The 27,485-nt window shown below is 47.1% G+C and overlaps 1 protein-coding gene across 1 annotated transcript; it reads left to right on the top strand.

Moving 5' to 3' along the window:
• The first annotated feature begins 12,831 nt into the window (after window positions 1–12,831).
• On the top strand, window positions 12,832–22,786 carry CFAP107 (cilia and flagella associated protein 107). Its single transcript, XM_059038720.1, has 4 exons — window positions 12,832–12,945; window positions 17,511–17,624; window positions 21,116–21,293; window positions 22,500–22,786. The coding sequence occupies exons 1-4, from the start codon at window positions 12,832–12,834 to the stop codon at window positions 22,784–22,786; spliced, it is 693 nt and encodes a 230-aa protein (XP_058894703.1).
• The last annotated feature ends 4,699 nt before the right edge of the window (window positions 22,787–27,485 follow it).

Raw genomic sequence — 27,485 nt, 5'->3', positions numbered from 1 at the left:
TGAAAGTTGATCACCTTCACCCACCCTCTGCCCCTGCCTCTGGCAACCACTAGGTAATTCTCTCATCCAAGTATTCAATAGTAACCGGGCCTGGAACCTGCTTAGTTTCCGAGATCCGATGAGATCGGGAGTGTTCAGGATGGTATGGCTATAGACACCTACTAGGTAATTCTTTTTTTTGTGGTATGTGGGCCTCTCACTGTTGTGGCCTCTCCCGTTGCAGAGTACAGGCTCTGGACGCACAGGCTCAGTGGCCATGGCTCACGGGCCCAGCCACTCCGCGGCATGTGGGATCTTCCTGGACTGGGGCACGAACCCGTGTCCCCTGCATCGGCAGGCAGATTCTCAACCACTGCGCCACCAGGGAAGCCCTCCACTAGGTAATTCTTATCTTGAGAAAGGAGAGAATTCTCCTAAGTATTTAGATGGCACACTGAAAACTAAAAGAAAAGTTTCAGGTGAGAGTTACATTGGTGACATTAACTGGTATAGCAAAAAGTTCTTACAGATATATTTATTACAACTGCAAAAGCAAATCTCATGTGCCTATATCTCAAAACCAAAGGGTTTGAAGGGGTTAGCTGCCCCCTCCCCTGTGGTAGGCTGAATACCCCTCATTTCCTAATCCCCAGAACCTGTAAATATGTCGCCTTATGTGGCAAAAGGCACTTCACAGATGTGATTAAACTAAGGATTTTCAGGTGGGGTGATTATCCTGTATTATCCAGGTGGGTCCAATGTAGTCATAAAGGTCCTTATAAGGAGGAGGCAGGAGGGCAAGACTCAGAGAAGGAGATGGGATGATGGAAGCAGAGGTCAGAGTGAAGCCATGAAGGGGTCATGAGCCAAGGAATGCAGGTGGCCTCTAGAAAAGGGAAGGAAATTGGTATGAGCCTCCAGGAGGGATGCTGACATCTTGGTTTCAGAACTTCTGACCTCCAGAACTGTGAGACAATGAGTTGGGGTTGTTTTAAGCCCCTGAATTACAATTTATTAAGCAGCAGTAGGAAACAAATGCATCATCCTCCCTTCCTCCATGTGAGCTCAAGACTAATTGCGAACCAGAATAGGAGTCAAGGAGTAGAGGTGAAAATATCCCTGTGCTGGACATTTTCCCTTTGTCCCCCAGGTGTGCTCCACCATCCCCCACATGCTCTGTGCCCTGCGAAGCTGACCTGTATGTATCCCAACAACAGCATCCTCTGCCCTCTGCTTTCATAAGGACAGAGGGGGACCTCGTGTGAGAGCTTAGGAAGGAGAGTGACAGTGGGGTATTTACCCCCACCCCACCCCCCAGCTCTGTTCCTGTGGGGTTGCCATGGGTAAGCATGTGCCTCAGCTCAGCTCCTGATCAGGAGCCTCTCTACACATCCTGGAGCTCACTGTATTCCCTCCCTTCCAGGAGTGGGAACGGAGCCCTCCTGTTACCAGCTATGCTATCTTGTGAGGTCTCCACTTAGTTTCTCAATGAGCTCTCTGCCAGCTGTCCTAATGTGACTGTCTTAGTCCATTTGGGCTGCAGTAACAAAATTACTATAGATTGGGTGGCTTATAGACAACAGAAATTTATTTCTCGCAGTTCTGGAGGCTGGAAGTCCAAAATCAAGGTGTCAGCAGATTCCACATCTGGTGAGAACCCACTGCCTCATTCATAGATGGCTGCCTTTTTGCTATGTACTCATGTAGCAGAAAGGGCAAGGGAGCTCTCTGGAGTCTCTTATAAGGGCACTAATCCCATCCATGAGGGCTCTGCCTTCACCACCTAATCATCTCCCAAAGGGCTCACTCCAAATACCATGACGTTGAGGGTTAAGTTCAACATATGAATTTTTCTATAATGTGAATATGCCATCAGTTTCCTGCTGCGACCCTAACCGATACAGCCCCTTTCTTTCCGATAAAGCTGATCATCAGAGCATGTGACTTAGGTGTGTGGGCACAGGTGCTGAGTGGTATTAGGAACTGGGTCCCAGAAGGCACTGCACACTCACACACCTCTGTCTGTAGGCACCTGTCCCTTCTCTGCAGGCAGACAGATCCCACAGCCAGCTGAGCATACCCCGTTCCTCCTCTCAAGATGTCCATTTGGAAAAGCCATGTCTCCTCCCCTTGGAGGAATGAGTGTGGAAGTGGAGGGGGCATGAAGTGTTACTCTTCTTGAGACCCCTTTACCCGGCAGAAAGGAGTACCCCCAATACTTTCTAGCTTCTGCCTTGGGGCAAGTCGAATTCAAGGCAGGAAACATTACATCATAAAAGAATACTGTTCAATATTGATAACGATGGGTTGAATTGTGTCGACCTAAACTTATATGTTGAAAATAACCCCCAGTACCTCAGAATGTGATCTTATTTGGAAATAGGTTCTTTGCAGAGATAATCAAGGTAAAATGAGGTCATTAGAGTGGGCCCTAATCCAATATGACAGGTGATCTTATAAAAAATGGCAGTTTGGACACAGAGCCCTGTGTAGAGGGAAGACCTATGCAGAGACATAGGGTGAAGATGGCCATTTACAAACCAAGGAGAGAGGCCTGAGACACATCCTTCCCTCACAGCCCTCAGAGGGAAGCAACCCTGCCAACACCTTGATTGTGGATGTCCTGCCTCCAGACTGTGAGAGAATGAATTGTTGATTAAGCCCTCCAGTCCATGGTACTTTGCTATGGCAGCCCCAGCAAACCGATACAGGCAACTTTCACCATAAATGTGTAATTCTGTGCCAAATAACATTGCAACAAGATACATAAAGGAAAAGACTGCTAGAAGCTCCCTCATGAACGCACAGAAGTACTGAGTAACACTGCAAGGATACGTACCAGGGATACTTGACCTAGGGCCACGGACTTCTAGGCAGTTCATGGTTGGGCTTCAAGGAGTCTGAATGTCATGATCAATCTAGCATTTACTTCTTGTTTCCGATGCTGGCACCCAGCACCCTCCCTACCCTTCTAAGCTCTTTCTTCTGTCCAGGGGCTAGATGCAGGGCAATGGCATTTCCCAGACTCTCCAGCCAGCAGTGCTCCAGTTTGCCCAAGAGAAACCTTCCTGTAAGATTTGGAAGGCAGCTAGAAGCCAAAGTCATTTCTCTCAACAGAAGCTGAGTGCAGGCATGTGAGCATCAGCAGGTAGAAGACTCGAAGTTTCGCGTGTGGCTCCAGGTGTCCTGCAGAGGGTCACCCACTTCTGCATTGCAGGAATCAGCAGCAGTGGTTTCCTATGACACCCATACTTCCTGTTTACAGAAAGCCTGCCCCTCCCCCTGACCTTTGCTCTTTTCACCCTCCCAAAAGTTTCCCAAATTTCCAATTCCCTGTATTAAAAATCTCTTCCCGCTTTGGGGAAGAAAGGCCATGTGGCAGAAAAATCCTGTGAATTCACCAAACTCCATTTTATATTCATCCTAGGTACATGGAAGGTTTGCATTTCTTAGGGTCACATATGCATTTAGGTGAAGCCATGTGAATGTGTTCTGGCCATTGGAATGTATTTCCAGGCCTGACCCTTAAATTCTCCTACATGAGCATTCTCTTCCCTCAGCCTCCTGGGGAGGTACAGAGCAGGCAGTGGAGGGTAGAGCAGGGCGAGGGCCTAGGGGATGGCTGACAAATAGATGGAAGGAATGTGGATCCTACAATCACCACGTGGTATGGTTGTTCGCGAGCCACCCAAATGTCTAGGCTGTGAGAGGGAAATAAGTCTTTATTCTATATCAAGATCTGAGATATGAGGATCATTTGTTATAGCAGCTAGTGTTACCTACCCTGATTAATATATCTAGGAAATACAAAATGGTTCTGTATTGATTCTTATCTATCCCCTCATTCTCTTTGTACCTTTGTATGATTTCCAGGCAAATAAAGGAGGAAATACTGAAACTACACGGCCATGCTCATGCCGTAAGTTCTGTGTCTGTATTATTTTTTTGTCATACAAATGCTTTAATGTTTATACACCTCAATGGTAACAGACTTTCCAATCCCTCTCATAAGAATCAATGTATCTGTATTTTCCATTTCTTGCGTGAAATACTGGTACTTACATTTTGACAGGGAAGTCCTCCATTTTCAAAATCGTTGCCACACAGTTTCATGTGCTGTAAAAGAAATTTTCTAAGAATTATAGAAATTATCGATGACAAATTTCACTGCATAAAAATTATGAACATCAGTGCAGAAAAACAACATAAAGTTAAAAGGCAAACAACCAGGAAAAAATGTTTGCAAGCACAAAACAAACATTTTACTATATAAAGAGCATGTATAAGTCAATGCAAAAAGACAAACATATATCAACAGCAAAATAGATAAAGGGTATGAACACACAAAATTGATTCATATGAATCCACAAGAGAAGAAAGTCAACCAATAAAATATGAAACAATGGTCTACTTCATTAGATTCAAAGAAATGCAAACTAAAACAACACTGAGAGATAATTTGAAAAAGACATCAAAGCTGGCCAAATTCAAACACAATGGTAATATCCAGTGTTGGTGAGAGAACTGGACAGAAAATCATTCTGGAGTCTAGTTTGGGGAGGAGTGTAAATTGATACAACTTCTCTGAAGGGTAACATGTTCATATGCATCAAAAGCCTGAAAATATTTTTATGTTTGACCCATCAGTTCCACATTTAGAGAGTTATTCCAGATAAATAATTGAGAGTTATAAAAGATTTAGGAAAAAACAGAAAATGTAGATGTCTAACAATAGGGGCTTGGTGAACTAAATTACAGCACAAGAAATGGTGGAATAATGAAATCTTCTATATTCACTGAAAATTATGTTATAGAATTACTTTTATTGGCATGGAAAATTATTGAGTGAAAAGAACAGTTTCCAGGCAGAAATAGAGACACAGATGTAGAGAACAAACGTACGGACACCAAGGGGGGAAAGTGGTGGGCAGGGTGGTGGTGGTGTGATGAATGGGGAGATTGGGATTGACGTCTACACTGATGTGTATACAATGGATGACTAATAAGGACCTGCTGTATAAAAAATAAATTAAATTAAATTAAAAAAAAAAAAAAGAACAGGTTCCAAAGGACACATCCCATCTGCTCCCATTTAAACACAGACACAGACACAGACACAGACACAGACACACACACACACACACACACACACACACACACACACACACACCCCGGGGATCCAGGTTTTGTGGGGTTTATACAATTTTGAGAGTTTTCTTCAAGAAAAGGAATGCAAAATTATGAATACAATTCAGGTTTAAAAGTGAATACATATTTAGAAAAAGAAAAGAAAGCATAGAAAACTACAAATTTTATTTTATTTGATTTTATTTTACTGAGCTTATTAGTTTAATGTGAACAAGACAGAATATTTAGCTTGCAGAAATAATTTCAAACACAAAAAGTTAATGTATTCCAAACCCAAAGAATCTTAAACTCCTGTTTTGATCAGGAGGTCAGTTTCTCTGAACGTAGTTCTTCAGACAGAATAAAGATGATACTACTTAATATTCATGTAACAGTAAACACTCTTTTAAGTAATTTCGTATCCAATACCTCAGAGAAAAGATAATACAAGAAAATCAGCTGAAGTACAGGAAGGTTTTTGTTTGTTTGTTTTTAACATCTTTACTGGAGTATAATTGCTTTACAATGGTGTGTTAGTTTCTGCTGTACAACAAAGTAAATCAGCTACACATATACATATATCCCCATATCCCCTCCCTCTTGTGTCTCCCTCCCACCCTCTCTACCCCACCCCTCTAGGTGGTCACAAAGCACCCAGCTGATCTCCCTGTGCTATGTGGCTGCTTCCCACTAGCTATCTATTTTACATTTCGTAGTGTATATATGTCCATGCCACTCTCTCACTTCGTCCCAGCTTACCCTTCCCCCTCCTATGTCCTCAAATCCATTCTCTATGTCTTCGTTTTTATTCCTGTCCTGCCCCTAGGTCCTTCAGAATCTTTCTTTTTTTTTTAGATTCCATATATATGTGTTAGCATATGGTATTTGTTTTTCTCTTTCTGACTTACTTCACTCTGTATGACAGACTCTAGGTCCATCCACCTCACTACAAATAACTCAATTTCATTCCTTTTCATGGCTGAGTAATATTCCATTGTATATATGTGCCACATCTTGTTTATCCATGCATCTGTCAATGGACACTTAGGTTGCTTCCATGTCCTGGCTATTGTAAATAGAGCTGCAATGAACATTGTGGTACATGACTCTTTTTGAATTATGGGAAAACTACAAATTTTTAAAAGCTGAAAATACCACCAGCATCACAAAAATCCAGAAAATATTATTTAAATGCCTGACACAGCTCTATCCTACAGGCAAGGGACCCCGTTGCTAGTGTGGAAAAAAGTCAGTATGGTGATACACCAAAATGAACGCGTATTACTTGCAGAATTTAAAAAAAAAAAAGGATGTTTTAAAAAAATCAGTAAGTCTGAATAGCTGATAGACTCTTCTTTACCTTTGTCATTAAATAATAAATCTCAGGCCCGACACAGATTTTTAACCTGGCTGCCGGTTGTGCAATGAGCGGGAAGTTCCTGCTGAGTCTGTTTCTGTTCAGCCAAGTTTCAGCAGGGGCTGGATGGGAGACCGGTTGAGGCGTAGGTAAGATCTGCCGAGTGTTTTCTTTATTCATTGAAATTTTGGCAGGGCTCAAAATAAGGGCCTGAGAAGAGTGGTTATGAGGCTCCCCTACAACTTAGGTTTATGAGTTTTGTGACCTGGGGGAAGCTACTCACAGAGGCTGAGTTTCCTTATCCATAAAATGGGGGCAAGAAGAGAGTCTACCTAAACAAAGGGTTGATGGGCGAGCTAAATGTATTAACACACGCAGAGGGTTTGGCTCAGCATCGGACACAGAGCTGGGACCCCAGCTTTGTTTTATAAGTGAAGAAGCTGCCAGCAGAGAGAGGGTGAGTAAATTGCCTGGGCTTATCGTGCTAGGTCAGAAGCAGAGGTGGAAGAGAGTTGGGTGTCTGCCAGTCCGGGTTCCTTCACTGCTCACCTCAGATGGCGGTGGACGCAGGGTTCAGGTATCAGGATCAGTGGCTTTCCTGGGAGTGAGTTCAGTGTCTTGCAGTCAGAGGATAAAAGCGCAAGGAAATAAGCAAGGGTTCACGCAGAATTAAAGTAAATTTAGACTCTGGCGTTGCAGAAGTCCTTCCCAGCTTTCATGCTGCCACAGCAGCAATACAAGCCAAGAGAGGCTAGTAGCCATGGCAAATAATCCCGTATCTCAGTAGTTTAACACCACCAACCTGCATGCCCCATCAGGCAACACCTGACAGGTGCTCCTGCTGGGTCCCCATTCTGGCATCTCACCTCCAGGACGGACACGGAGATCCAGGCTCTGCCGCTGTGAAGCTTAGCCATCAGGAGTCTCTCCTTTCTGGAGAGAGCGAGCATATGAGGGATCACATGAGCATTCCAGTACCAGGCTTGGAAGTGGCGGCAGCGTGGTGACTCACAGCCCCTGGCCAGGACGCATCATGTGGTCACTCCAGAAGCAGCAGGGGCTAGATGAAGTGTTATCACCTGTGTGCCTTTCCCTCCACCAGGGGAGTGAAGGGGTTTGGAGAACACAGAGCAATGTCTTGGCCTTGCTCCCTGACATCCATTAAGTGTTCCCACACCCACAGACTCAGGCTAGATGCTTACAGACACGCCGCCTTTGCTGCACCCAACAACCCCAGGCGGATACTATTATTATCCACCCCATTTTACAGGTTTGGAACTGGGGGATTAGAGAGTGTAGCTCGCTCATGATCAGAATGCTGGCATTCGGCAGGATTCAAATCCAAGTCTTACTAACTCAGGGTTTTTCAACCTCGTCACTATTGATACATCGGAGCAGATAATGTCTTGTTCTGGGGACCATCCTGTGCGCTGTACAACGCTTCCCAACATCTGTGGCATCGACCGGCGAGATGCTAGGGCCAGTCCCTGCCCCCACGGAGTTGGGACAACCAAAAATGTCTCCAGATGTGTCCTGGGGGGTAAAATCCCCCTGCGTAAAAACCGCTGCCCTGACACCACGGTGGGGAGGTGAGAAAGATAGTAGACACCATCATTGTTACAGAGGATGGGGGACTTTGTTGTTAGGGCAGACTTGGAACACTGATATCAATCTGGGACCCAACCTGGAAAGACAGGTGAGCTCAGTTGTTGTTTTTTTTTTTTTTTTTTCTGCTTTATGATGAAAAGGACAAAGCCTGTTTATTCATTCCTTCGTTCAACAGACATTGCTGAGCACCTACTATGTACCAAACCCTGATCTAGCCTTTGAGGACAAAGCAAGTAAGAAAACAAAAATTCCTGTCCTCACAGAGGTTACGTTCAAGGCAGTAAGTGAACAAGTGAAGCACGTGGTATCTCAGGCAATGATAAAGGCCATAGAGACAGAGTATGCAGGTAGGACCAGGGTGGGTCTAGAAAGACTTGTGGGGACTTACAGTGTTAAAGAAGGTGGCAAGGGATGGTCTCACTCAGAAGGTGACGTTTGAGCAGAGTCGCAGAGTCACAGTAGGGGAGGGGTTGACGTGAGCTGAAGTCTCAGGGAAGAATGTTGTGCAGGTAACTGTAAGTGCCCAGGCCCTGGGGCCTCCTTGGCACAGGCTGCGGATCAATAAGTGCAACCAGGGCTTCCCTGGTGGCGCAGTGGTTGAGAGTCCGCCTGCCGATGCAGGGGACACGGGTTCGTGCCCCGGTCCGGGAAGATCCCACGTGCGGTGGAGCGGCTGGGCCCGTGAGCCGTGGCCGCTGCGCCTGCGCGTCCGGAGCCTGTGCTCCGCAATGGGAGAGGCCACGACAGTGAGAGGCCCGCGTACCGCAAAAAAAAAAAAAAAAAAAAAAAAAGTGCAACCAGAGCGGAATTAGGAGGTGGTGATGAGGTCACAGGGCTGATGGAGGGAAGAGTGTTTGTGACGTCCACGGTGACTTATCCAAGGCCATTTCTAGTAGCAATTCCAGCATACAAGCTCAGACTTCGGAGCTCTCCTTTCCAGCCGCATCAGGTTGCACGAGCCACTTTCTCCTCCGCACGGGCCCTGTCCTAGAACCAGGCCCTCCCCTGAGTCTGTGACTCACCTGGCTGGACCGATGCTTGCAGGACATGGGGAGGCGGTGAGGGCAGGTTGTGACGTATAAGTGGAGGAGGTCTGCTGGCTCCCATCCGAGTCCTAACTGGCCTGGCCTGAGCACAGCCTCCTGAGCACAGGCGTCTCCCGGGGTGGAATCGGCAAGATGTTCTCGCTCCTGCTTCAGGTCCTCGCTACAGCCTGCGCGTTCTCCATGGGGGATGGGCTGTGGGTGGCCGTCAACCACTGCAGACATCCCTGCAGCCGATGGCCACCCCGTGAAACTTCAGGGCCTCCATTGCTTCTTCCAGCTGTTGGTGACACGGGTGAGTTTTGTGTTTTATTTGTCTGCTCTTTCTGAGGATTAAGGAGGGAGTTGGGGAAACACGCGCCAGAATCTTCTAGTTGAATTAATAGTCGTATCACGGCGGTGGAGGCTGACAGCCTATTTCAGACCTGAATGATTTCTATTGGGTAACATGGTCCTTAACCTCTTCCTGGTTTTTCTCAAGCTGGACTGGGCTAAGAGCCACACCATTCAAAAAAGGATTCACTTTCTCAGGTAACAGAGAAATTCCACCCTGCCTCCTGTCTTATTTTCTTCACGGCACCCACCACTCTGTGAAGCTGTGACGATGGGAATAATCTTCACGGGGCCCTTGTTACTACCTACCTGCTACCTAGAAGCAGCCAACAACACAGACGGGTAAATTAGGACAGATGAGCAAAACTACAGAATGTGACTTTTAAGAAAAATATTTTGTTGCTTTTGAGAGATGGAAAACTGTTTCTGTCCTATAGTCAGACCCTGCTCATTGCTGCTGGTGTGTGTAATTTAACCAGATCCTTGGAAGTAGATCATGGTGAGGATGGAGTAAATGTTGCCCATAAGAATTTGCTGGGGGCTTCCCCGGTGGCGCAGTGGTTTGAGAATCCGCCTGTCGATGCAGGGGACACGGGTTCGTGCCCCGGTCCGGGAAGATCCCACGTGCCGCGGAGCGGCTGGGCCCGTGAGCTATGGCCGCTGAGCCTGGGCGTCCGGAGCCTGTGCTCCACAACGGGAGAGGCCACAACAGTGAGAGGCCCGCGTACCAATAAAAAAAAAAAAAAAAAAAAAAAAAAAGAATTTGCTGGACTTTTCCAGAAAGGCTGACAGAGACTGAATATAGAAAATATGTTTCTTAAGTCTCTTACTTCATGAAAAGTGATTGCAAGCACCTGTTCTCACTGCAGACCTTGAGGGAGGAGAACCCAGAACCAGTTTTCTTACCTGTAGGGTCAGCTTTTACTGGACCGTGGGATGGTCCAGTCCCGTGGTTTTTCTGGCCTTGACTCTCATAGTCTACACTCCAGGTTTCCAAATATAGTGACTCAGTTTCCTCATCTGCAAAATCAGGGAAAGTAAGAGACCCACTTCAGAGCGTTTGGTGGGGATGCAATGAGTTAATCTATCCAGGGTGAGCTTTACATGCCTGGCACAGAGTAAGCCGTTCATAAGTAGTAGCCTTATTGCTATTGTTTTGATTTGTTTTTTTCTACAAAGTTGTGTTGTGTAACTGCTATGTGTCATTCTCCCTTTCCAACTCGGAGGGTCAGTGATGGGCAAGAGAAATAAAGTCCCAGACAGAGTCGGCCTGCAGGGAGTTTGGACTCTCATGGCAGTGAGGGGTGAGCAGGCAGCAATAAATAAGCAACACTCGCTACAAATAAACCAAGTGACAGAGTGGCAGGTGCTGTGAGGAGAGTAAAACAGGGCAGTAGAGTGCAGTGGGGCTTCTTAACCTGGGGTTCCTAGACCCCCCCCCCCAAGGGTAACAGAATGCAAAGAGCCCATGAATTTGGATGGGGTGGAAATTGCCCCATTTTCACTAGCTTCTAATGCAAATGTAGTATTATTTCCTTTCCTTATGCATGAAGGGGACAAACTACCGCTGGGATAGCAGAACCCTCGACTTTGTCACCAAGAGGAATCACGGATATTTTCAGAGCCTATTATAGCTGCTGCAGAGATTGCAAAAAATCACATATGTGCCTCCTTCCTTTGAAGTTATGATAGTATTAGACCAGCCACTAGATCTTCTATTTAGTGTGCTAATAAGGAAGCATAGAAGGTATATTATTACAGCATACATTTCCTCTAGGGTTTTGATAACCATATTTCAGTAAAATGTAATAACCCCATGTATTTTATTTTATGTATTCAAAGGTATCCTGTGAAAACGTCCACGGGCTCCACTAAAAGCCACAATGGCTTTGTTACAGGAAGAGTGAGGAACCACGGGAAAGAGAGTTGCCTGGGCGAGAGCCCACGTTACTTGTTTATATTTATTTTTTTATCATGCAAACTTACAGACATAACTCAAAGGAGACAGAATAATATAAAGAAGCCCTAGGCACCCAACCCATAGCATTCATGATTATTGACTCCCAGCCAATCTCATTTCATCTGTGCTCCCACATTTAACCCCATTCCCATCTTCTCATGAGTGGGTCCTGGACATGGTATTATTTTGTCTAAAAATATTTCTGTAGGTATCTCTAAAAAATAAGAACTGTCTCCCCATCCCTCTAAAACAACATAACCACAGTGCAGCCATCATGTCTTAGAAATAGCAGCAAATGCTCAGGATGGCCATGGTGACTAGGGCGGTCCAGAGGGCCTCCCTGGGAAGAGACGTCACGTCCAGGCTGAGGTGGGAGGCGTTCCCGGTTAGAGGGACCCTCGAGGGGTGACCAGAAACCTGGTTTGTGGGGCTGGGTGTCCGGTGTCTGGGGAGAGAGGATGGAGAGGGGCTGGTGCTGGGGCAGCGTGGGCCTGGGCGGGGGTGGATTTTCTGCAGGTGTGATGGAGGCACAGCCGGGGGACCTGCAGGGCTGCCCTCCAGCCGCTCTGCGGAGGGTGCCGCGGTGGCAGGGCTCCGGCACGGCCCACGCTGAAACCCTCCCCGCCCCATTTCCTCTTCTCTCACCAACAGGGGGCGATTTTTGAGAAACTGAGGATCTGTTCTATGCCCCAATTTGTCCGTTTCATTCACGATCTGGCGCCGCTAAAGAAGGATCCGGATGGGATAGTCAAGGACCTCTGGTACGGGACGATCCCCGTGAAGCTGTACCAGCCCAAGGCGTCCCCAAGCACCCTCAGGCCTGGCATCGTGTTCTGCAAGGCGGCGGGGGCATCCCAGGGAGCTTGAGTAAGAGTCGTAGGTATATTCTTTCTATGAGGTTAAATTAATCTTTTAAAAATTTTTATTTATTTATTTTCTTGTTAGTCATTCATTTTATACACATCAGTGTATACATGGAAATCCCAATCGCCCAATTCATCACACCACAACCCCCACCCCCTGCCACTTTCCCCCCTTGGTGTCCATACGTTTTCTCTTTACTTCTGTGTCTCAATTTCTGCTCTTTTGTTGTTGGTTTGATTTGCTTTTGTGGTGTCAGTTTTGCTCCTGAAGAATCAGCTGCCCCCTTAAGGAGAGTGTACTCAGAGTCTATCACCGTGGAGACAGTCAACAGTAGGGAATCCAAGATCACATCACCTCTCCCTGGAGGCTGAAAGTGGACCTGTTATAACAGGCTCAGGGACCTGTTATTCTGTGAAGTTAGTAGAGTTTCATCTACTACCACTCCTTTTGACTGCTGAAAAGAAAAGAAAGGCATCTCAAACTCAGCAACTTCATAACATCTCCCACCCCCGAAACCTTAAACTGTGTTAAGTCAAAGAAGCTTGGGGCAAATCCTTACCATGCAGTTTCCTACTGCAGTAAGTCCACAGTCATTCTCCACTCCAAGCTGGAAGATTGAGGCCAAGTATTCAACCAGAGTGCTCACTGGAAACTGGTTGGAGGAGAGGAGGAAGGTAAGAAAAGAGAAGGTGGATAGAGAGCTCAGAGGGAGACCTGGCGGGGAGAGGGAGGAGTTAGGGCATTATTATTCTCCAAGGGCCATAGGCAACTGCATCTTAGGAAGGTGGCACCGTGCTATACATAGAGGACTTAACGTTCAAGCAATCAAGGTCCCTATTACATCTTGAAAACATCATAGCACAGGTGTCAATATGGTTGTTCCTTGCAGTTCTATATTCAGTGGAGTGTTTCTAGGCATCCAATGCTCCCTGTCCCTAATTCCACTGCACCTTGATTTGAAGAATGTCTGCTCTCCCTGGGCTGGCCCTTCCCAAAATGTGTTACCTGCCAAGGCAGGCTTGACACTCCTTGTGTTGCTGTCCAGGGATGAACTGCTGTTCTCTGGTACCTGTCATGCAACCTTGCCCTGCCTGTGCATTTCAGCTTTCACTTTCAAAACAGAACAAATGTGCTTTTGCTGTTCCCATGTAGCTTAAAGGTCATCACAAAATACTTTGCCTGAATTGGCCTACTTAAAATAGAACATCTTCATTCGTGGCAATCAAGACTGACCCACTTAAATTTCTGCAGAGACGTCTAGACATCCTCACGTCTTCTTGGAAAATAGGCTAGGGAAAGAGGGTGAGATAGAATTGGCAGCTTTGATGCAAGTGAGGGGAAGGTTAATGGTGATTTCTGAGAACTGGAAAAGGCTGTTTTCATGGGGGAACATTAACATTTACCACCCCTCTGGCCAGATGTGGCTTTTGGCCCTTTTTAGCTCTGACTGCACTTGGCTTTGTTTGGGGAGTAGGGGTGTGTATTCCAAGGGCAAAAAGGACTGGGTGAGCAATCCCTTCAGGCTCCTGTGGGCAAGGCAGTACCCAGGGATATTATGGACTGGTCCAACACCTAGAGGAGATTGCATAAAGAGAGCAGATTTGGAGTGATGTCAGAAAGATGGCAGACTAAGAAGCTCCAGGTTCCTTGTTCTCCCATGGAAACACTTAAAAAGCAACTATAGCCTAACTGAAACAACTATATGGGAGCTCTGCAAAACAAAGGTCTATAGCAAAAAATCAAATGCCCAGTAGAAAAAGCCACATTCAAAATAGTAGGAGATTCCCTGGCATTTTTACTTGCCCTGTCTGCATTCCCTCTCCAGCACAGTGTGGTGCAGTGTGGGGGAAGCAGTGGCTCAGCTCCAGTTCCCTGCCTGGAACCCAGAGGGAGTGGAGCAACGTTGTAACCTGTCTGGAAGCTACCTGAGGGATTGGTCTCTGTTCTGCCTGACTCAAGAGACCAGGCAGGGAAAAGTGGATAGTTCATATTTTAGGCTAGGAAGAGCTTGAAAAGCAGCAGTGGTCACAGTTAATGAAAGCTGCCAGGGGACTACAAATCTGCAAATGTCTGGGAGCAAGAAATTATAGGTAGAGGAATGCAACAGAACATCTAAGGCTCTGAGAAGAAGCCAGGGAGAGACTCCTCAGATAATTAAGGCATTTTAAAGCAGCCATGTACACAGGGGAAATAAAAAGCATGTGCACACATGCACGCACACACACACACGCCTAAGGAGGATGCATGCTCATGTTCAGAAAAGTCCTGAGAAGAACTTAAACCTTCATACCTGGGTGATTCCAAAGCTCAGAACATGCCCTGCTACTTAGCAGAGTACTTTCCTTGAGTGGAGCCAGTCTGCAAAGACTAGGAGAGATGGCTGTTTTTTTCAAGTGCTCAGTGTTCAACAAAAATATCATGAGGCATACACAGAAACAGGAAAAGATGGCCCACTAAAAGGAAGAAAGTAAAGTGGCAGAAATGGTCCCTGAAGAAGCACAGGCAATGGAAGTACCAGAGAAAAACTTTAAAAAACCTGTCTTAGGGGCTTCCCTGGTTGTGCAGTGGTTAAGAATTCACCTGCCAATGCAGGGGACACAGGTTTGATCCCTGGTTCGGGAAGATCCCACATGCTGTGGAGCAGCTAAGCCCGTGTGCCACAACTACTGAGCCCATGTGCTGCAACTACTGAAGCCCGCATGCCTAGAGCCCGTGTTCCTCAACAAGAGAAGCGACCACAATGAGAAGCCTGTGCACCTCAATGAAGAGTAGCTTCTGCTGGATGCAACTAGAGAAAGCCCACGCACAACAACTGAGACACAACACAACCAAAAATAAATAAATAAAGTAAATAAATTTAAAAGAATTAAAAAAAAAACCCACCTGTCTTAAATATGCTTAAAGATCTAAAAGAAAATATGGACAAAGAATTAAAGGAAATCAGGAAAATAATATACAAGCAAAATCAGAATATTAATGAAAGATAGAAATTATAAAAAGAAACCAAAAAAATAATAATGGAATTGAAAAACACAGTAACTAAATTGAAAAAAAATTCACTAGAGACATTCAACAGTGGATTTGAACAAGCAGAAGAAAGAATCAGAGAACTTGAAGACAGATCATTTGAAATTACTGAGTCTAGGGAGCAAAAAAAATAAAATAAAATTAATAAGAAAAGTGAACAGATCCCAAGGACTTATGGGACATCATCAAGCTGACCAGTATACAGATTATGGCATAGAAGAGAGAGACAAAGGAGAAGAGAGATTATTTGAAGAAATAATGGCTGAAAACTTCCCAAACTGGAAGAAAAGATATGGATCTACAAATCCAAGAAGCTCAATGAAGATCAAATAAAATAAATCCCCAAAGAGACCCACACAGAGACAATTATAATCAAACTGTTGAAAGTCAAAGAAAAAGAGATCATCTTTAAAGAAGCAAGAGAAAAATGAATCATCACATACAAGGCACCCCTAATAAGATTATCATTAGATTTCTCAAAAGAAACCTTGCAGGTCAGAAGGCAGTGGAGTGATATATTTAAAGGGCTCAAAAACAGTAACAACAAAAAAAGCCCACCCCACTATCAACTGAGAATACTGTTTTAGCCAGCAAAACTCTACTTCAAAAATGGAGAAATTAAAACATTCCCAGATAAACAAAAGCTGAGGGAGTTCATTAACACTAGGGCTGCCCTACAAAAAATGCTGATGGGAGTCCTTGAAGTTGAAATGGAGAAATGCTAGACAGTAACTTGAAGCCATATGAAAATATAAAGACCTCTGGTAAAGATAAATACACAGACAAATATAAACCCATTATTATTATAATTTTGGTTTGTAATTCCACTATCTTCTACATGATTAAAAAACCCAAGTGTATAAAAATAATTATAAATCCATGTTAATGCATACACTGTAGATCAAGATGTAATTTGTGACATCAGTAACATAAAATAGGAGAGGGCAGAGCTGTAAAGGAGTGGAGTTTTTATTAATGAGTTAAGGCAAGTTAGTATCAATTTAAAATAGATAGTTACAAAGCACAGCTAACATCATACCCATGCAAAAGAATGAAGTTGGACCCTTACCTCACACCATATTACAAAAATTAATTCAAAATGGATCAAAGACCTAGATACAAACCTAAAGCTATAAAACTCTTAGAAGAAAACATAGAAGAAAAGCTGCATGACCTTGAATTTAGCAGTGATTTCTTGGATATGACACCCAAAACATAGGCAACAAGAGAAAAAAATAGATAGATTGGACTTCATCAAAATTAAAAACTTTATGCATCAAAGAACTCTCTCAACACTATCAACAGAGTGAAAGCAGGATCTTGAAGAGAGATATTTGCACATTCATGTTCTCAGCAGCATTATTCACAGGAACTGAAAGGTAAATGTAATCCAATGACAAATGAATGGATAAGCAAAATGGAGCATGTACATACAATGGAATATTAGTTTTTAAAAGAAAATTATGACACGTGCTACCATGTAGATAAAACTTGAAGACACGATGCTAAGTGAAATAAGTCAGTCACCAAAAGACAAATACTGTATACTTCCACTTATCTGAGGTACATAGAGTAGTCAAATTCATAGAGACAGAAAGTAGAATGATGGTTGCCAGGGGCTGAGGGAGGGGAGAGTGGGGAGTTGTTGCTTAATGGGGACAGAGTTTCAGTTTGAGAGGATGAAAAAGTCCTGGAAATGGAGGGTGGTAGTGGTTGCACAGCAGTGTTAATACCACTGAACCACACACTTAAAAATAGTCAAAATGGTACCTTTTATTATGCATATTTTACCACAATGAATTTCAAAAAAAAAAAATCAACCACAAAAATGTAATATAATGGGAGAAAGAAAGAGTAGAGTTGGGAAGAGTGAGGAACAAAGGAGAAAAAGAAAGGGAGGAGTCAAGCAGGACAGAGGAGCAGGGAGAGAGAGGAGAGAACAGAAACAGGTGCGACCATGAGATATGGTCAGGTGACAGCAAAACAGCTTTCCCAAGGGCTCTTGTGGGCGGAGGTGTCAAGTCCCTGAGCACCCTCCTTTTCAAGTACTGGACGGGAGGGGGGCACAATTAAGCCTGTGTTGTGCAGGATGCCCGGGGTCCATATTTACCCCTTTTCTGCCCAGCTTCCAATGATTGGGAGCTGAGGGGATGCAGCAGAAGTTTGAAAAGGGGCATCACAGAAACTGTCCTGAATATTTGGTCTTTTTCAGTTCACCAAAGCCACTGAGAAAACACCCCAGACCATTTCTAGAAAAGAGTATATCCCCTTCCCAGACCACAGACCGGACCGGATCTCCAGGTGGTACAGCAAAAGGAGAGTTGAGGTAAGAGGGCTCGGGACGCCCCCCACTCAGTCCTGACTCCCTCCCAATGCTCAGGAGACACTAACAGCCAGACTCTTTCTAGATCCATTTCCTTCTTAGAAACTCAGGAGTAACCTCATTAAATACCCTCCCCAGCCAGGGGGCTGCCAATGTCATTTACCCTTATTTACTGGGTGGACCAATGTCAATCTAATCTCAAGCTAGTAGCATTCCCCTTGGCTGGTATCCCAGCACTTTCCTGGGCCATTTCCCCCATTCCTTCACACTTTTCCAACAGGTTGCAGGCAAAGAATATGGGAAAGAAACAAAGGGAAGTGTTCAATTAAGGTGAATGTAGTCAGGAATCACACAAAGTACTCCAAAAGTTAAGTGGTAGTGATGTTTGAACAGACAGCGTTTGTAGCAGCTATACCCAAGCGTCGTGTTCTTTTGTGTGAAAAGTCAAGGACCGTCCAGTGCACTCTCACTTGTTGGGTGCCTCTTTGTGAGTGTGGCTGTGTTCCAGGCTTTCAGAACAGGGAGCAGGGCGCTGCAACCTCAGAACATGCCTTCCACAGCCAAGACCAGGCATTTGAGACATTTATCAAATTAGCTGAGAGTGTGCCAGAGGCTCAGAGATCCTGGCCCTTCCAGGAACAGGAGAGAAAGCCTCTTCCTATATCAACCCTCATGGGTACTTCCCACCAGGCTCAGCCTGGAGACAATAAGCTTGTAGGTGCTCACCCACTGGGTGCACAGCTATGCCCTGTCCCCACCACGATCTGGGCGTTCCCCCAAGTTATTTCTTCTGCCAGCCTGCTGCTCATAGAGGTGTTTTCTGTCCCCTCACTCCCACCCCCTACCTTTGCCTAAATGCAGGGTGGGGGCAGGGAGGCACAGAATGAGGGATGGACATCCTTCAGGATGGAGCATTTTAGAGCCGGAAGGGACCCAAGGGATTGTCCAGCTCAGCACCCTCCTTTTCAGACAAAATGTGCCCAAGGGTGGCGAGTGTCTTGTCTGAAGCTGTGTAGCCTGTCGGTAAGGGACTGAACAGGGGGCTGCTCCGCAAATCAAGAAATCAAGCAAAGAGTCTCCTCAGATCCCTTCTTACCACCTGCCAGAGTTGACTCTTCAACTTCTGCATTTGGGGATGCATGTCAGTAGAAACGGTGCCAGCTTTTCAGTTCTGTGCTAGCATCCCTGGACCAGGAGGGCACCTCTGGTTTGTGCTTTCGTATCTGGGGCACACCGCGTGGTCCTCGGCCCATGCTGATGTTCTGTACTGCCAACCACTAGCATTAGTGTGCGCTGAAGACACAAACATTTTAATACAAGGAAGTCAAAATTAGAACCCACAATCCTAACCGTCCCCCAACCATCAATGTACATGAGGCCTTTAGCCTAGCTTTCAATACGCCTTTGGTACCCTTTCTCAAAGACATTTGTTGGGCTTCCCTGGTGGCGCAGTGGTTGAGAATCCGCCTGCCGATGCAGGGGACACGGGTTCGTGCCCCGGTCCGGGAAGATCCCACGTGCCGCGGAGCGGCTGGGCCCGTGAGCCATGGCCGCTGCGCCTGCGCGTCCGGAGCCTGTGCTCCGCAACGGGAGAGGCCACAACGGTGAGAGGCCCGCGTACCGCAAAAAAAAAAAAAAAAAAAAAAGACATTTGTTGTGCCATCACAAACCCTGATGAAAGGATAACCACACATACATAGAATCTGGATGAAATTAAGATACCTCCTCCAACACATACACAAAATAGAACCCAGCAATTGGATATGCGTTCCTCGGGATTCTGTTCAAATAGCCTGTTCGTGTGCTGAGGACACCGGACACAGCGTCACTTCCACATGGCTGCTTCCGCTCTGTCAGCTCCTCTGTGTGCTTCATCCCGTGCTCCCCTACCGGGACAGCCTCCGTCTCCATCTCCCTCCCCACTTTGCTCTTCTCCCTTTGGCAAATGCTGCAACTGCTCCCCAAATTGACCATGGATCAGTGGAGTTTTTATCCCCTAGGCAGGTGTTTTAATCCTGTTTTTTATTTTCTATATTTTACTTTGATATTTTAGGGGCCTTGCTAATCCTGGAGAGGCTGCCCCGCCCAGGGCTAGCTAATTCCTAGGGACAGGAAACAACTTGCCTGCCATCGTGCCTTTCAGATGCAAACCAACCAATCCAGAGCCCATCCCTCCAATCACCCCCTTTATCTAATGCTCACATGCAGGCCAATATTCCTCACTCCAGGGCCAGGCAGCGACAACCGGAGCCACACTGAATTTATTCAAACTGTGCAATTCTACACTTCTCAAGCATGCCTACCCTGCTTTGGCCATTCCTTTGCTGGAAAGCACAACGAAGGCTCTGGGCCATGTTCTATCTTCAGTCCTTCTGCCTCCTGACTGACCCTTGTGCTTCCCATGTGGTCCTGTGCGATGTGACATGCCCCCTCCTCTTGGGAGCTGTAAGTGATAAATTCTTCTTTCAAAGGCAGTTGTCTCTATGTCTGTCAGCTTTCCGTACCTGATCAGAACAAAACTCTTGTGTACATGGTTAAGATAGCTGAGAACCCCTCCAACTTGCTCTCCCTGACCTTGGAAATATACTCCAGACACCTGGTGATGTGGCTCTTGGAAACCCCTGCTTAATGTCTGTGTCCATCCCCCTTTGTCTCCTTCTGGCACTGTGATCTGACTGATTTATGGAACCACCACTTGAAATATTTGGTGCAGCCAGTGTTTTTAGGCCATAGTAGGCACAGACCTCCCCACTACTCCAGACAAGAGGACGAGCATGGAAATCCACATTACCTTCCCTGTAAGTCAGCCCAGTCCTCTAGGACTCCCTCTTAGGGCCAAGAGGATTTTCTTAGGAAAAGCACTGATTCAGGCAAACGTCCCAGAGTCGGGAGAACACGGCTTTCTTCTCCCTGTAAATAACTCCCCACCAAAGAAATCACTCCCTGAGTTGCCAGCTGAGGGAGACATAAATCCTTTGCAGGAGAAGGCGATTTATGGAGCACTCTCTGACTCTTCCCACAGCAACTGATTGAAATAGAAGGCTCGGCATTTAACATCTTTCACTTGCCATGGAAATCGGCACTTGGAAGCATGAGACGGGAGACAAATCAAAGGGGGTGATTTCAGATCACAAGGGCGTGCAATGAGATGGCTCGGACTCTCCCTATTCAGCTGGGTGTCCTGACTTTCATTTTAATGCATCGCCCTAGCTCGTTCTCGGGATGAGTTGTCTTGGCACAGGCTGGGAGCTCCTCACACGGAGAACTGACTGCAGCTGAGGTGGGATGCGTGTTTCAAGGTGAACTGCGTCACGGCGGGCAGACGAGTGTGTTTCCTGTTGGTGGCTCCCAGGGCTCAGGCGGCCACACTCCCATAGGGGCCCCCTCTCCATCAGCACCACGGATCTCCATGGTGGGCAGATTCTGTCTCCGGCCACAGCCAGGTGGATGCCTTCCTCCGACTGGTAACGCGTGCCCTGTGTCTGTCCTTCCAGGGGCTCCCGTACAAACACCTGATCACCCACCACGAGGAGCCCTCGTGCCGCCATCTGACCAGCACGTACGACGACCATTACAACCGGCATAGCTATAACCCAGGCTTGCCCCAGCTCCGCACGTGGAATAGACATAAGTTGCTGTGGCTCCCAGAGAAAGCTGACTTCCCCCTTCTCGGTATTTCTATAATTGGGGATCACCCCCTTTATCGGGCTCTAAAGGGCTCATAACTGCATAGGGCTGAGGTGTGCCCACCTGGTGCGGAAGAACCTCACAGGTGACTCGGACTCCAGAAGAGCATTAGAATGAGAAGATAGGGAAAGAGTCCTATTTACCCTCCAGGCCACCTGCCCTCTCCCTGTGTTGCTGGAGGCTGCTGCTGTGTGAGGAAACTGTCACCTGCAGCACCGTGTTTACCTGGAGCACAGGTGGTGGGGGGCAGCGTCCCTGCGCACTCGGATCCATCACCCAGTTCATAAATACTGACTGAGTAACGCCCAGGTGCCATGCCCTGTTGTAGCACCTGGGGACACAGCAGTGACAGATAGGGAGGAATTCCTGCCCTCAGGGAATTGACACCCTCATGAAGAGACACAGGAGACATCGTTAGTGAATCCAGTACGCTGCACCGGGATATGTGGTATGAAGAAAAGAAAACGGGTAGTGGAGAGGAAGTGAGGCAGGTGTATTGATTCTGATTTGGATGGGTTGACAAAGGCCGGTCTTTCTGGAGGAAATAACTGAGTTGAGAAGGAGGGAGCCATATGCAGGAATTGGAGGAAACAATATGCCAGGGGAGGCAATAGCGAGTGAGAAAGCTGCAAAGCAGGGGTAGAGGAAGTCCAGGTAGGGGCTCCTAGGCCACAATAAGGAGTGTGGATTTTGTCCTTCCCTCAGGAACAAGACTTTGCACAGATTTACCAGGAGAGTGCCTTGATTTGATTTACACTTCAAGCTGCCCCTATCCTTCGCACTTATCTTTTTGTGGAGAGTGAGCGGCTTGTCACAATGAATTACTTTGCAAGCGTTTCTCTCAAGGTCACTCTCGCAAGCGCACGTTGCTCCCTTCCCTACCGGGGTGGGTCAGTTAGTATCCAGGAACTGATGGGGCCACCTTCAGTCAGGTCATGGGGCCGAATTTTCCAAGGTTTCTCACAGCGCCTGGTCCCTCCTCGGTACACAGGGAGCAGGCCACACCCTGAGGCTCTCGGAGGTTGGCAGGGCCACCACAGCCTCCTTCTCCCCTCCGGTGCATGGCCAGCCTAGCTCCCTGGTATAGCAGCCTGGGAGAACCTGCAGGGTCCAACCAACCATTGCCCTGTCCCATAAACACTGGCCTCCTCCTCTAAGCCCTGTTCACCCAGACTCTGGTCTGCCCTGCAGATCCCCCTACAAACTACGGACTCTATGAGCAGTTGAAGCAGAGATGGCTCCCATCACCGGAGGCCACCCGGAGGGAGAGCGTTTACACTTCTTCCTGCCCCAGACCGCCTTCTGGTGCTACGTCTCAGCGGGAGCGTGCGATTCCGGGGCCTCCCCCTCGCCTGCAGCCTGTCCCACACTCCGGAGAACTGCCACCCCATCACAGCACAGGTGGAATCACATGGAGACCCACCACACCGCCGGACCAGCCAGACAGCAGGCGGCTGCAGATACTTCGAGAGCTTTAAATCAGGCCCATCCGAGTGGCCCTTGGAGTCATGGTCTGTGTTTTATACTTTCCACCCCTCCAAACCCGCAGGTTCCTTCCTTTTCCAGCTCACAAATAAAGCCCTTTGACACAAGGGGTGTCACGTACGGGCAGCAGGCAGACTGCAATGTCAAGAGTATAAGTTCCCATATTTCACACAAGGGGAAACTGAGGCCCAGAGACGTAACATGACTCCAAGTTCTCACAACTCGGAACATAGTCTCCGGGAATGTTTGTTGAATGAATGAGTGACCTGAGGAACGGGGAGTAGAGGCAGGGTGTGGTAGGAGACACGAGAGACAGCTGACATGGAGCCAGCTGGCCTCCCCACGCCTCCTGCACCATATCCACTCATCCCACAAACATCCACTGAGCCGTGGTCAAGGCAGCCTCTCGCCTCACAGCCTTCTGTCCAGCAGGAGAGGGATATTGAATGCATCCCTTTCCTGAGTTCAGGGGAGGGTGATGTTGGGGGACAGGCTTACAGAAGTGAGGACCTCGGGGGCCAGTGGGTCATGAGGGAGATCACTGGGGTTGTGCTGAACGAAAGGGGTGCGTGAGAGCAGTAATGGGGGCATGGAGACATGACCCAGCGTGCGAGGGCTTCCCTGAGGAGGGGACATTTAGGCTGAGACTAGCATGCCGAGAGGGCTGAGCCAGGTGCAGGGCAGGTGGAGAGGGAGCACAGGGTGGCTCTGGCGGCAGGAATGGCATATGTGAGGCTTCGAGCTGGGAAGGAGCTTGGCAGGTTTGTTAAAGGTCCAGAAAGGGGGTGTACTAGCTCTTATTGCTACTGTAACAAATACCACAAACTCACTGGCCTAAAGTAACACAAGTTTATTCCGTTACAGCTTTAGAGGTGAGAAGTTCACAGCATATTCTCGGGGCTGTGTTCTCTCTGGAGGCTGTAGGAGTCAATTCTTTCCTTGCCTTTTCCCGCTACCCGGGGACACCTACACTCCTTGGCTCGTGTCCCCTTTCTCCATTTCCAGACCCAGCAGTGTAGCATCTTCTTTCCTCTCTGTCTCCCTCTCTAAGGACCCTTCTGATTACGTGGGGCTCACTGGATAACCCAGCGACATCCCCCATCTCAAAATCCTTCATCACAACTGCAAAGTTACTTATGAATATAAATGATCATATCCACATGTTCCAGGGATGAGGGTGTGGACACTTTGGGGGAGCATGACTCATCTGCAGCCTGCGTGTCAGGCAGGAGCTCTCTGGGCTCAGTACCTGTTCCATCACTTATCCCTCAATCCGTCTAATCCTTTCCGGGCAGTTGAGACCGTGGAGGGACAATGCTTAGGGGTGGAGGTGGGACTGAGTGGATCGCAGAGCCCGTGGATGCCCATATGTGGTCAGCATTCCATGACCTCACACACACACACACACACACACACACACACACACAGAGTCTAAAAAGTGGCTAACGCTGTAGTGACTGGAAGTAGTTGAGCCGGATTACCAAACGTTCAAAAGTCAACGAAAACATTGCTACCAGATTAACCACTGGGCTGCACAACCACGAGCAGTAACCTGACTGGCGGGGGATTTCCCTACCTTCTGAAAACGAGTGGAAAGGAGGGAGGAATCCAGCCAGAGAGGATGTTTTCCCTACATCACTGCCTCACGTGGATGCTTAAAGTGAGGCGGCTTAGCATCCCTGGCAGATATGGTGGGTATCTGGGGAGGTGTTTATTAAAACACCAATGTTGGTCCCACCCTCTGAGTTTCTGGATCAGTCGGACTGGGGTGGGCCCAAGAAGTCACGTGTGTGTGTGTGTGTGTGTGTGTGTGTGTGTGTGTGTGTGTGTGTTACGCGGGCCTCTCACTGTTGTGGTCCCTCCCGTTGCGGAGCACAGGCTCCGGACGCGCAGGCTCAGCGGCCACGGCTCACGGGCCCAGCCGCTCCACGGCGTGTGGGATCCTCCCGGACCGGGGCACGAACCCGCGTCCCCTGCATCGGCAGGCGGACTCTCAGCCACTGCGCCACCAGGGAAGCCCAAGAAGTCACTTTGAGAACAAGTTCTCAGGTGACGCTGATGCTGCCGGTCTGGGGACCCCACATTGGGAACCACTGGAGTAGGTGGTGGTATTCCACTTTTATTTTACCTGTGCGGGCTTTGGAATAACATTCTGCAGAGAAAACAACATGGTAAACATCTGAACCTCATGTTCTTTCACACTTCCTCCTGTAAGAGAGGAGCCTAAGACTCCAGTATTTTATTACAAGACTTAAAGTGGGCAGCGCACTGTCGGGTGAGGGAACAGCATAGAGCAGTATTCAAGAGCACAGACAGACAGAGATTCCAGTTCTACCACTTACAGGCCGTGTGCCTTGGAAGAAGTTACTGCTCCTCTCTGAGTCTATCTGTCTCTCTATTGAATGGGTCCCATATAATCTCGAACTCAGATAAAAACACCGAGTCCCAATATCAAAAAAACAAACAACCCCATCCAAAAATGGGCAGAAGACCTAAATAGACATTTCTCCAAAGAAGACATACAGATCGCCAACAAACACATGAAAGGATGCTCAACATTGCTAGTTATTAGAGAATTGCAAATCAAAACTACAATGAAGTACACCTCACACGGGTCAGAATGGCCATCATCCAAAAACCTACAAACAATAAATGCTGGAGAGGGTGTGGAGAAAAGGGAACCCTCTTGCACTGCTGGTGGGAAGGTAAATTGGTACAGCCACTAGGCAGAACAGTATGGAGGTTCCTTAAAAAACTACAAAGAGAACTACCATACGACCCTGCAATCCCACTACTGGGCATATACCCTGAGAAAACCATCATTCAAAAAGAGTCATGTACCACAATGTTCATTGCAGCTCTATTTACAATAGCCAGGACATGGAAGCAACCTAAGTGTCCATCGACAGATGAATGGATAAAGAAGATGTGGCACATATATACAATGGAATGATACTCAGCCATAAAAAGAAACAAAACTGAGTTAGTTGTAGTGAGGTGGATGGACCTAGAGTCTGTCATACAGAGTGAAGTAAGTCAGAAGGAGAAAAACAAATACCGTATGCTAACACATATATATGGAATCTAAGAAAAAAAAAATGCCATGAAGAACCTAGGGGTAGGACGGGAATAAAACACAGACCTACTAGATCATGGCCTTGAGGATATGGGGAGGGCGAAGGGTAAGCTGTGATGAAGTGAGAGAGTGGCATGGACATATACACACTACCAAATGTAAAATAGATAGCTAGTGGGAAGCAGCCTCATAGCACAGGGAGATCAGCTCGGTGCTTTGTGACCACCTAGAGAGGTGGGATAGGGAGGGTGGGAGGGAGATGCAAGAAGGAGGAGATATGGGGATGTATGTATATGTATGGCTGATTCACTTTGTTATAAAGCAGAAACTAACACACCATTTTAAAGCAATTATACTCCAATAAAGATGTTAAAAAATATCATATTTCCCCATCCCGTGACTTTCTGTTTTTTCCTGGAAAACTTCTGGGGTCTGTTGGTGATTGTAGGTGTATGGATGCTCAGAGAATTCATGCCTCCGTTGGAAAGCTAAGCCCTGTTGACCCACCAACATTTTGGGGCTCACCCTGAGGTCCCAGTTCTGGCCAGACATTACCTTGCTGGCAGCTCACTTCGCGCCCTGGACCTCAGATGCTTTGTTTGAGAATGAAATTGTTTCTGAGGTTCCTGTGACACTGTAGGTATCCCGGGTCACTTCTGAATCCGGCTTTCACGCTGGGTTTTGTTTTTCTTGGACTTGGACTCCCACAGCCACTGGAAAAGGAGGAGCTTGGCTGCATGTGGTTTCTGAAACCCAAGCCCCCAACTCCCATCTGGGGGTCTTCCCACCCATTGCCCACTGCATTTGTGGGAGAACAGTTTTCTTCTCTTCCTGGTCCAAAGCCCCAGCTTCAGGTAAAATTGCCTGGCATCTTCCTACTTGAGATAGGAACCCCACATGCCCCAGGTTCAGGCTGGGGGTGAGTGAAGGATTGCAGGAGGGGACCAGGGAGACCTGGAGGACACGGGACCCCACATCAGGGAAGCTGCTTCTGAGTTCATGCTGAGTGATGCCTTGTAGGAAGGTGAATTCAGTGTTGCTACATTTTTCTTTTACTATTTTTTTTCCCCCCGAGGGACATTGGAGAGTAAATTGTGATAAAAAACTTGATTTTTAACCTCTGGCCACAAATTTTACTTGTTAGAACTTTGTGCCAAAAGATGTGTGTGGGACATATTTTTGGCTTTTGGGGTGCCACCCGGTAGCCTCTGATATGGGAAAACTGTTGAGCATGGCACTCTGACCTGACCCACCGTGACCCTGATGACATCAGAAGAGAAAGTGCCTTTGCACTTCTGGGCCTGAGACCCACCTTGGTCAGTGGGCCTGGCTTTGAAATTTCTGGGGCTGGAGTCACCCTTACACCTCCGCAATCCTGCCACACCAGGTGTAAAATATATATTCCATGGGAGGCATTGTCCAATAGCTCTTGAATGAATATATATAAGATTTTATATAAATAGAATTCTATTGCATGTGCTATTCTGTACTTGATATTTCTTTTCACTCAATGATGTAATCATCTCAGAACATACATGGCCCACCAGACTCCTTACTTTCTTTTTCCATACCTGCTCCTTTCCCATTCCTCCCAATCTCAGGAAATCACAGTCAAG

The sequence above is a fragment of the Kogia breviceps genome, chromosome 1 (genome assembly GCF_026419965.1).
Source record: "Kogia breviceps isolate mKogBre1 chromosome 1, mKogBre1 haplotype 1, whole genome shotgun sequence".
In the NCBI taxonomy this organism is placed as follows: Eukaryota; Metazoa; Chordata; class Mammalia; order Artiodactyla; family Physeteridae; genus Kogia; species Kogia breviceps.
The sequence above is the reverse complement of the archived record's forward strand: the minus strand, read 5'-3'. Positions and strand labels throughout refer to the sequence as shown.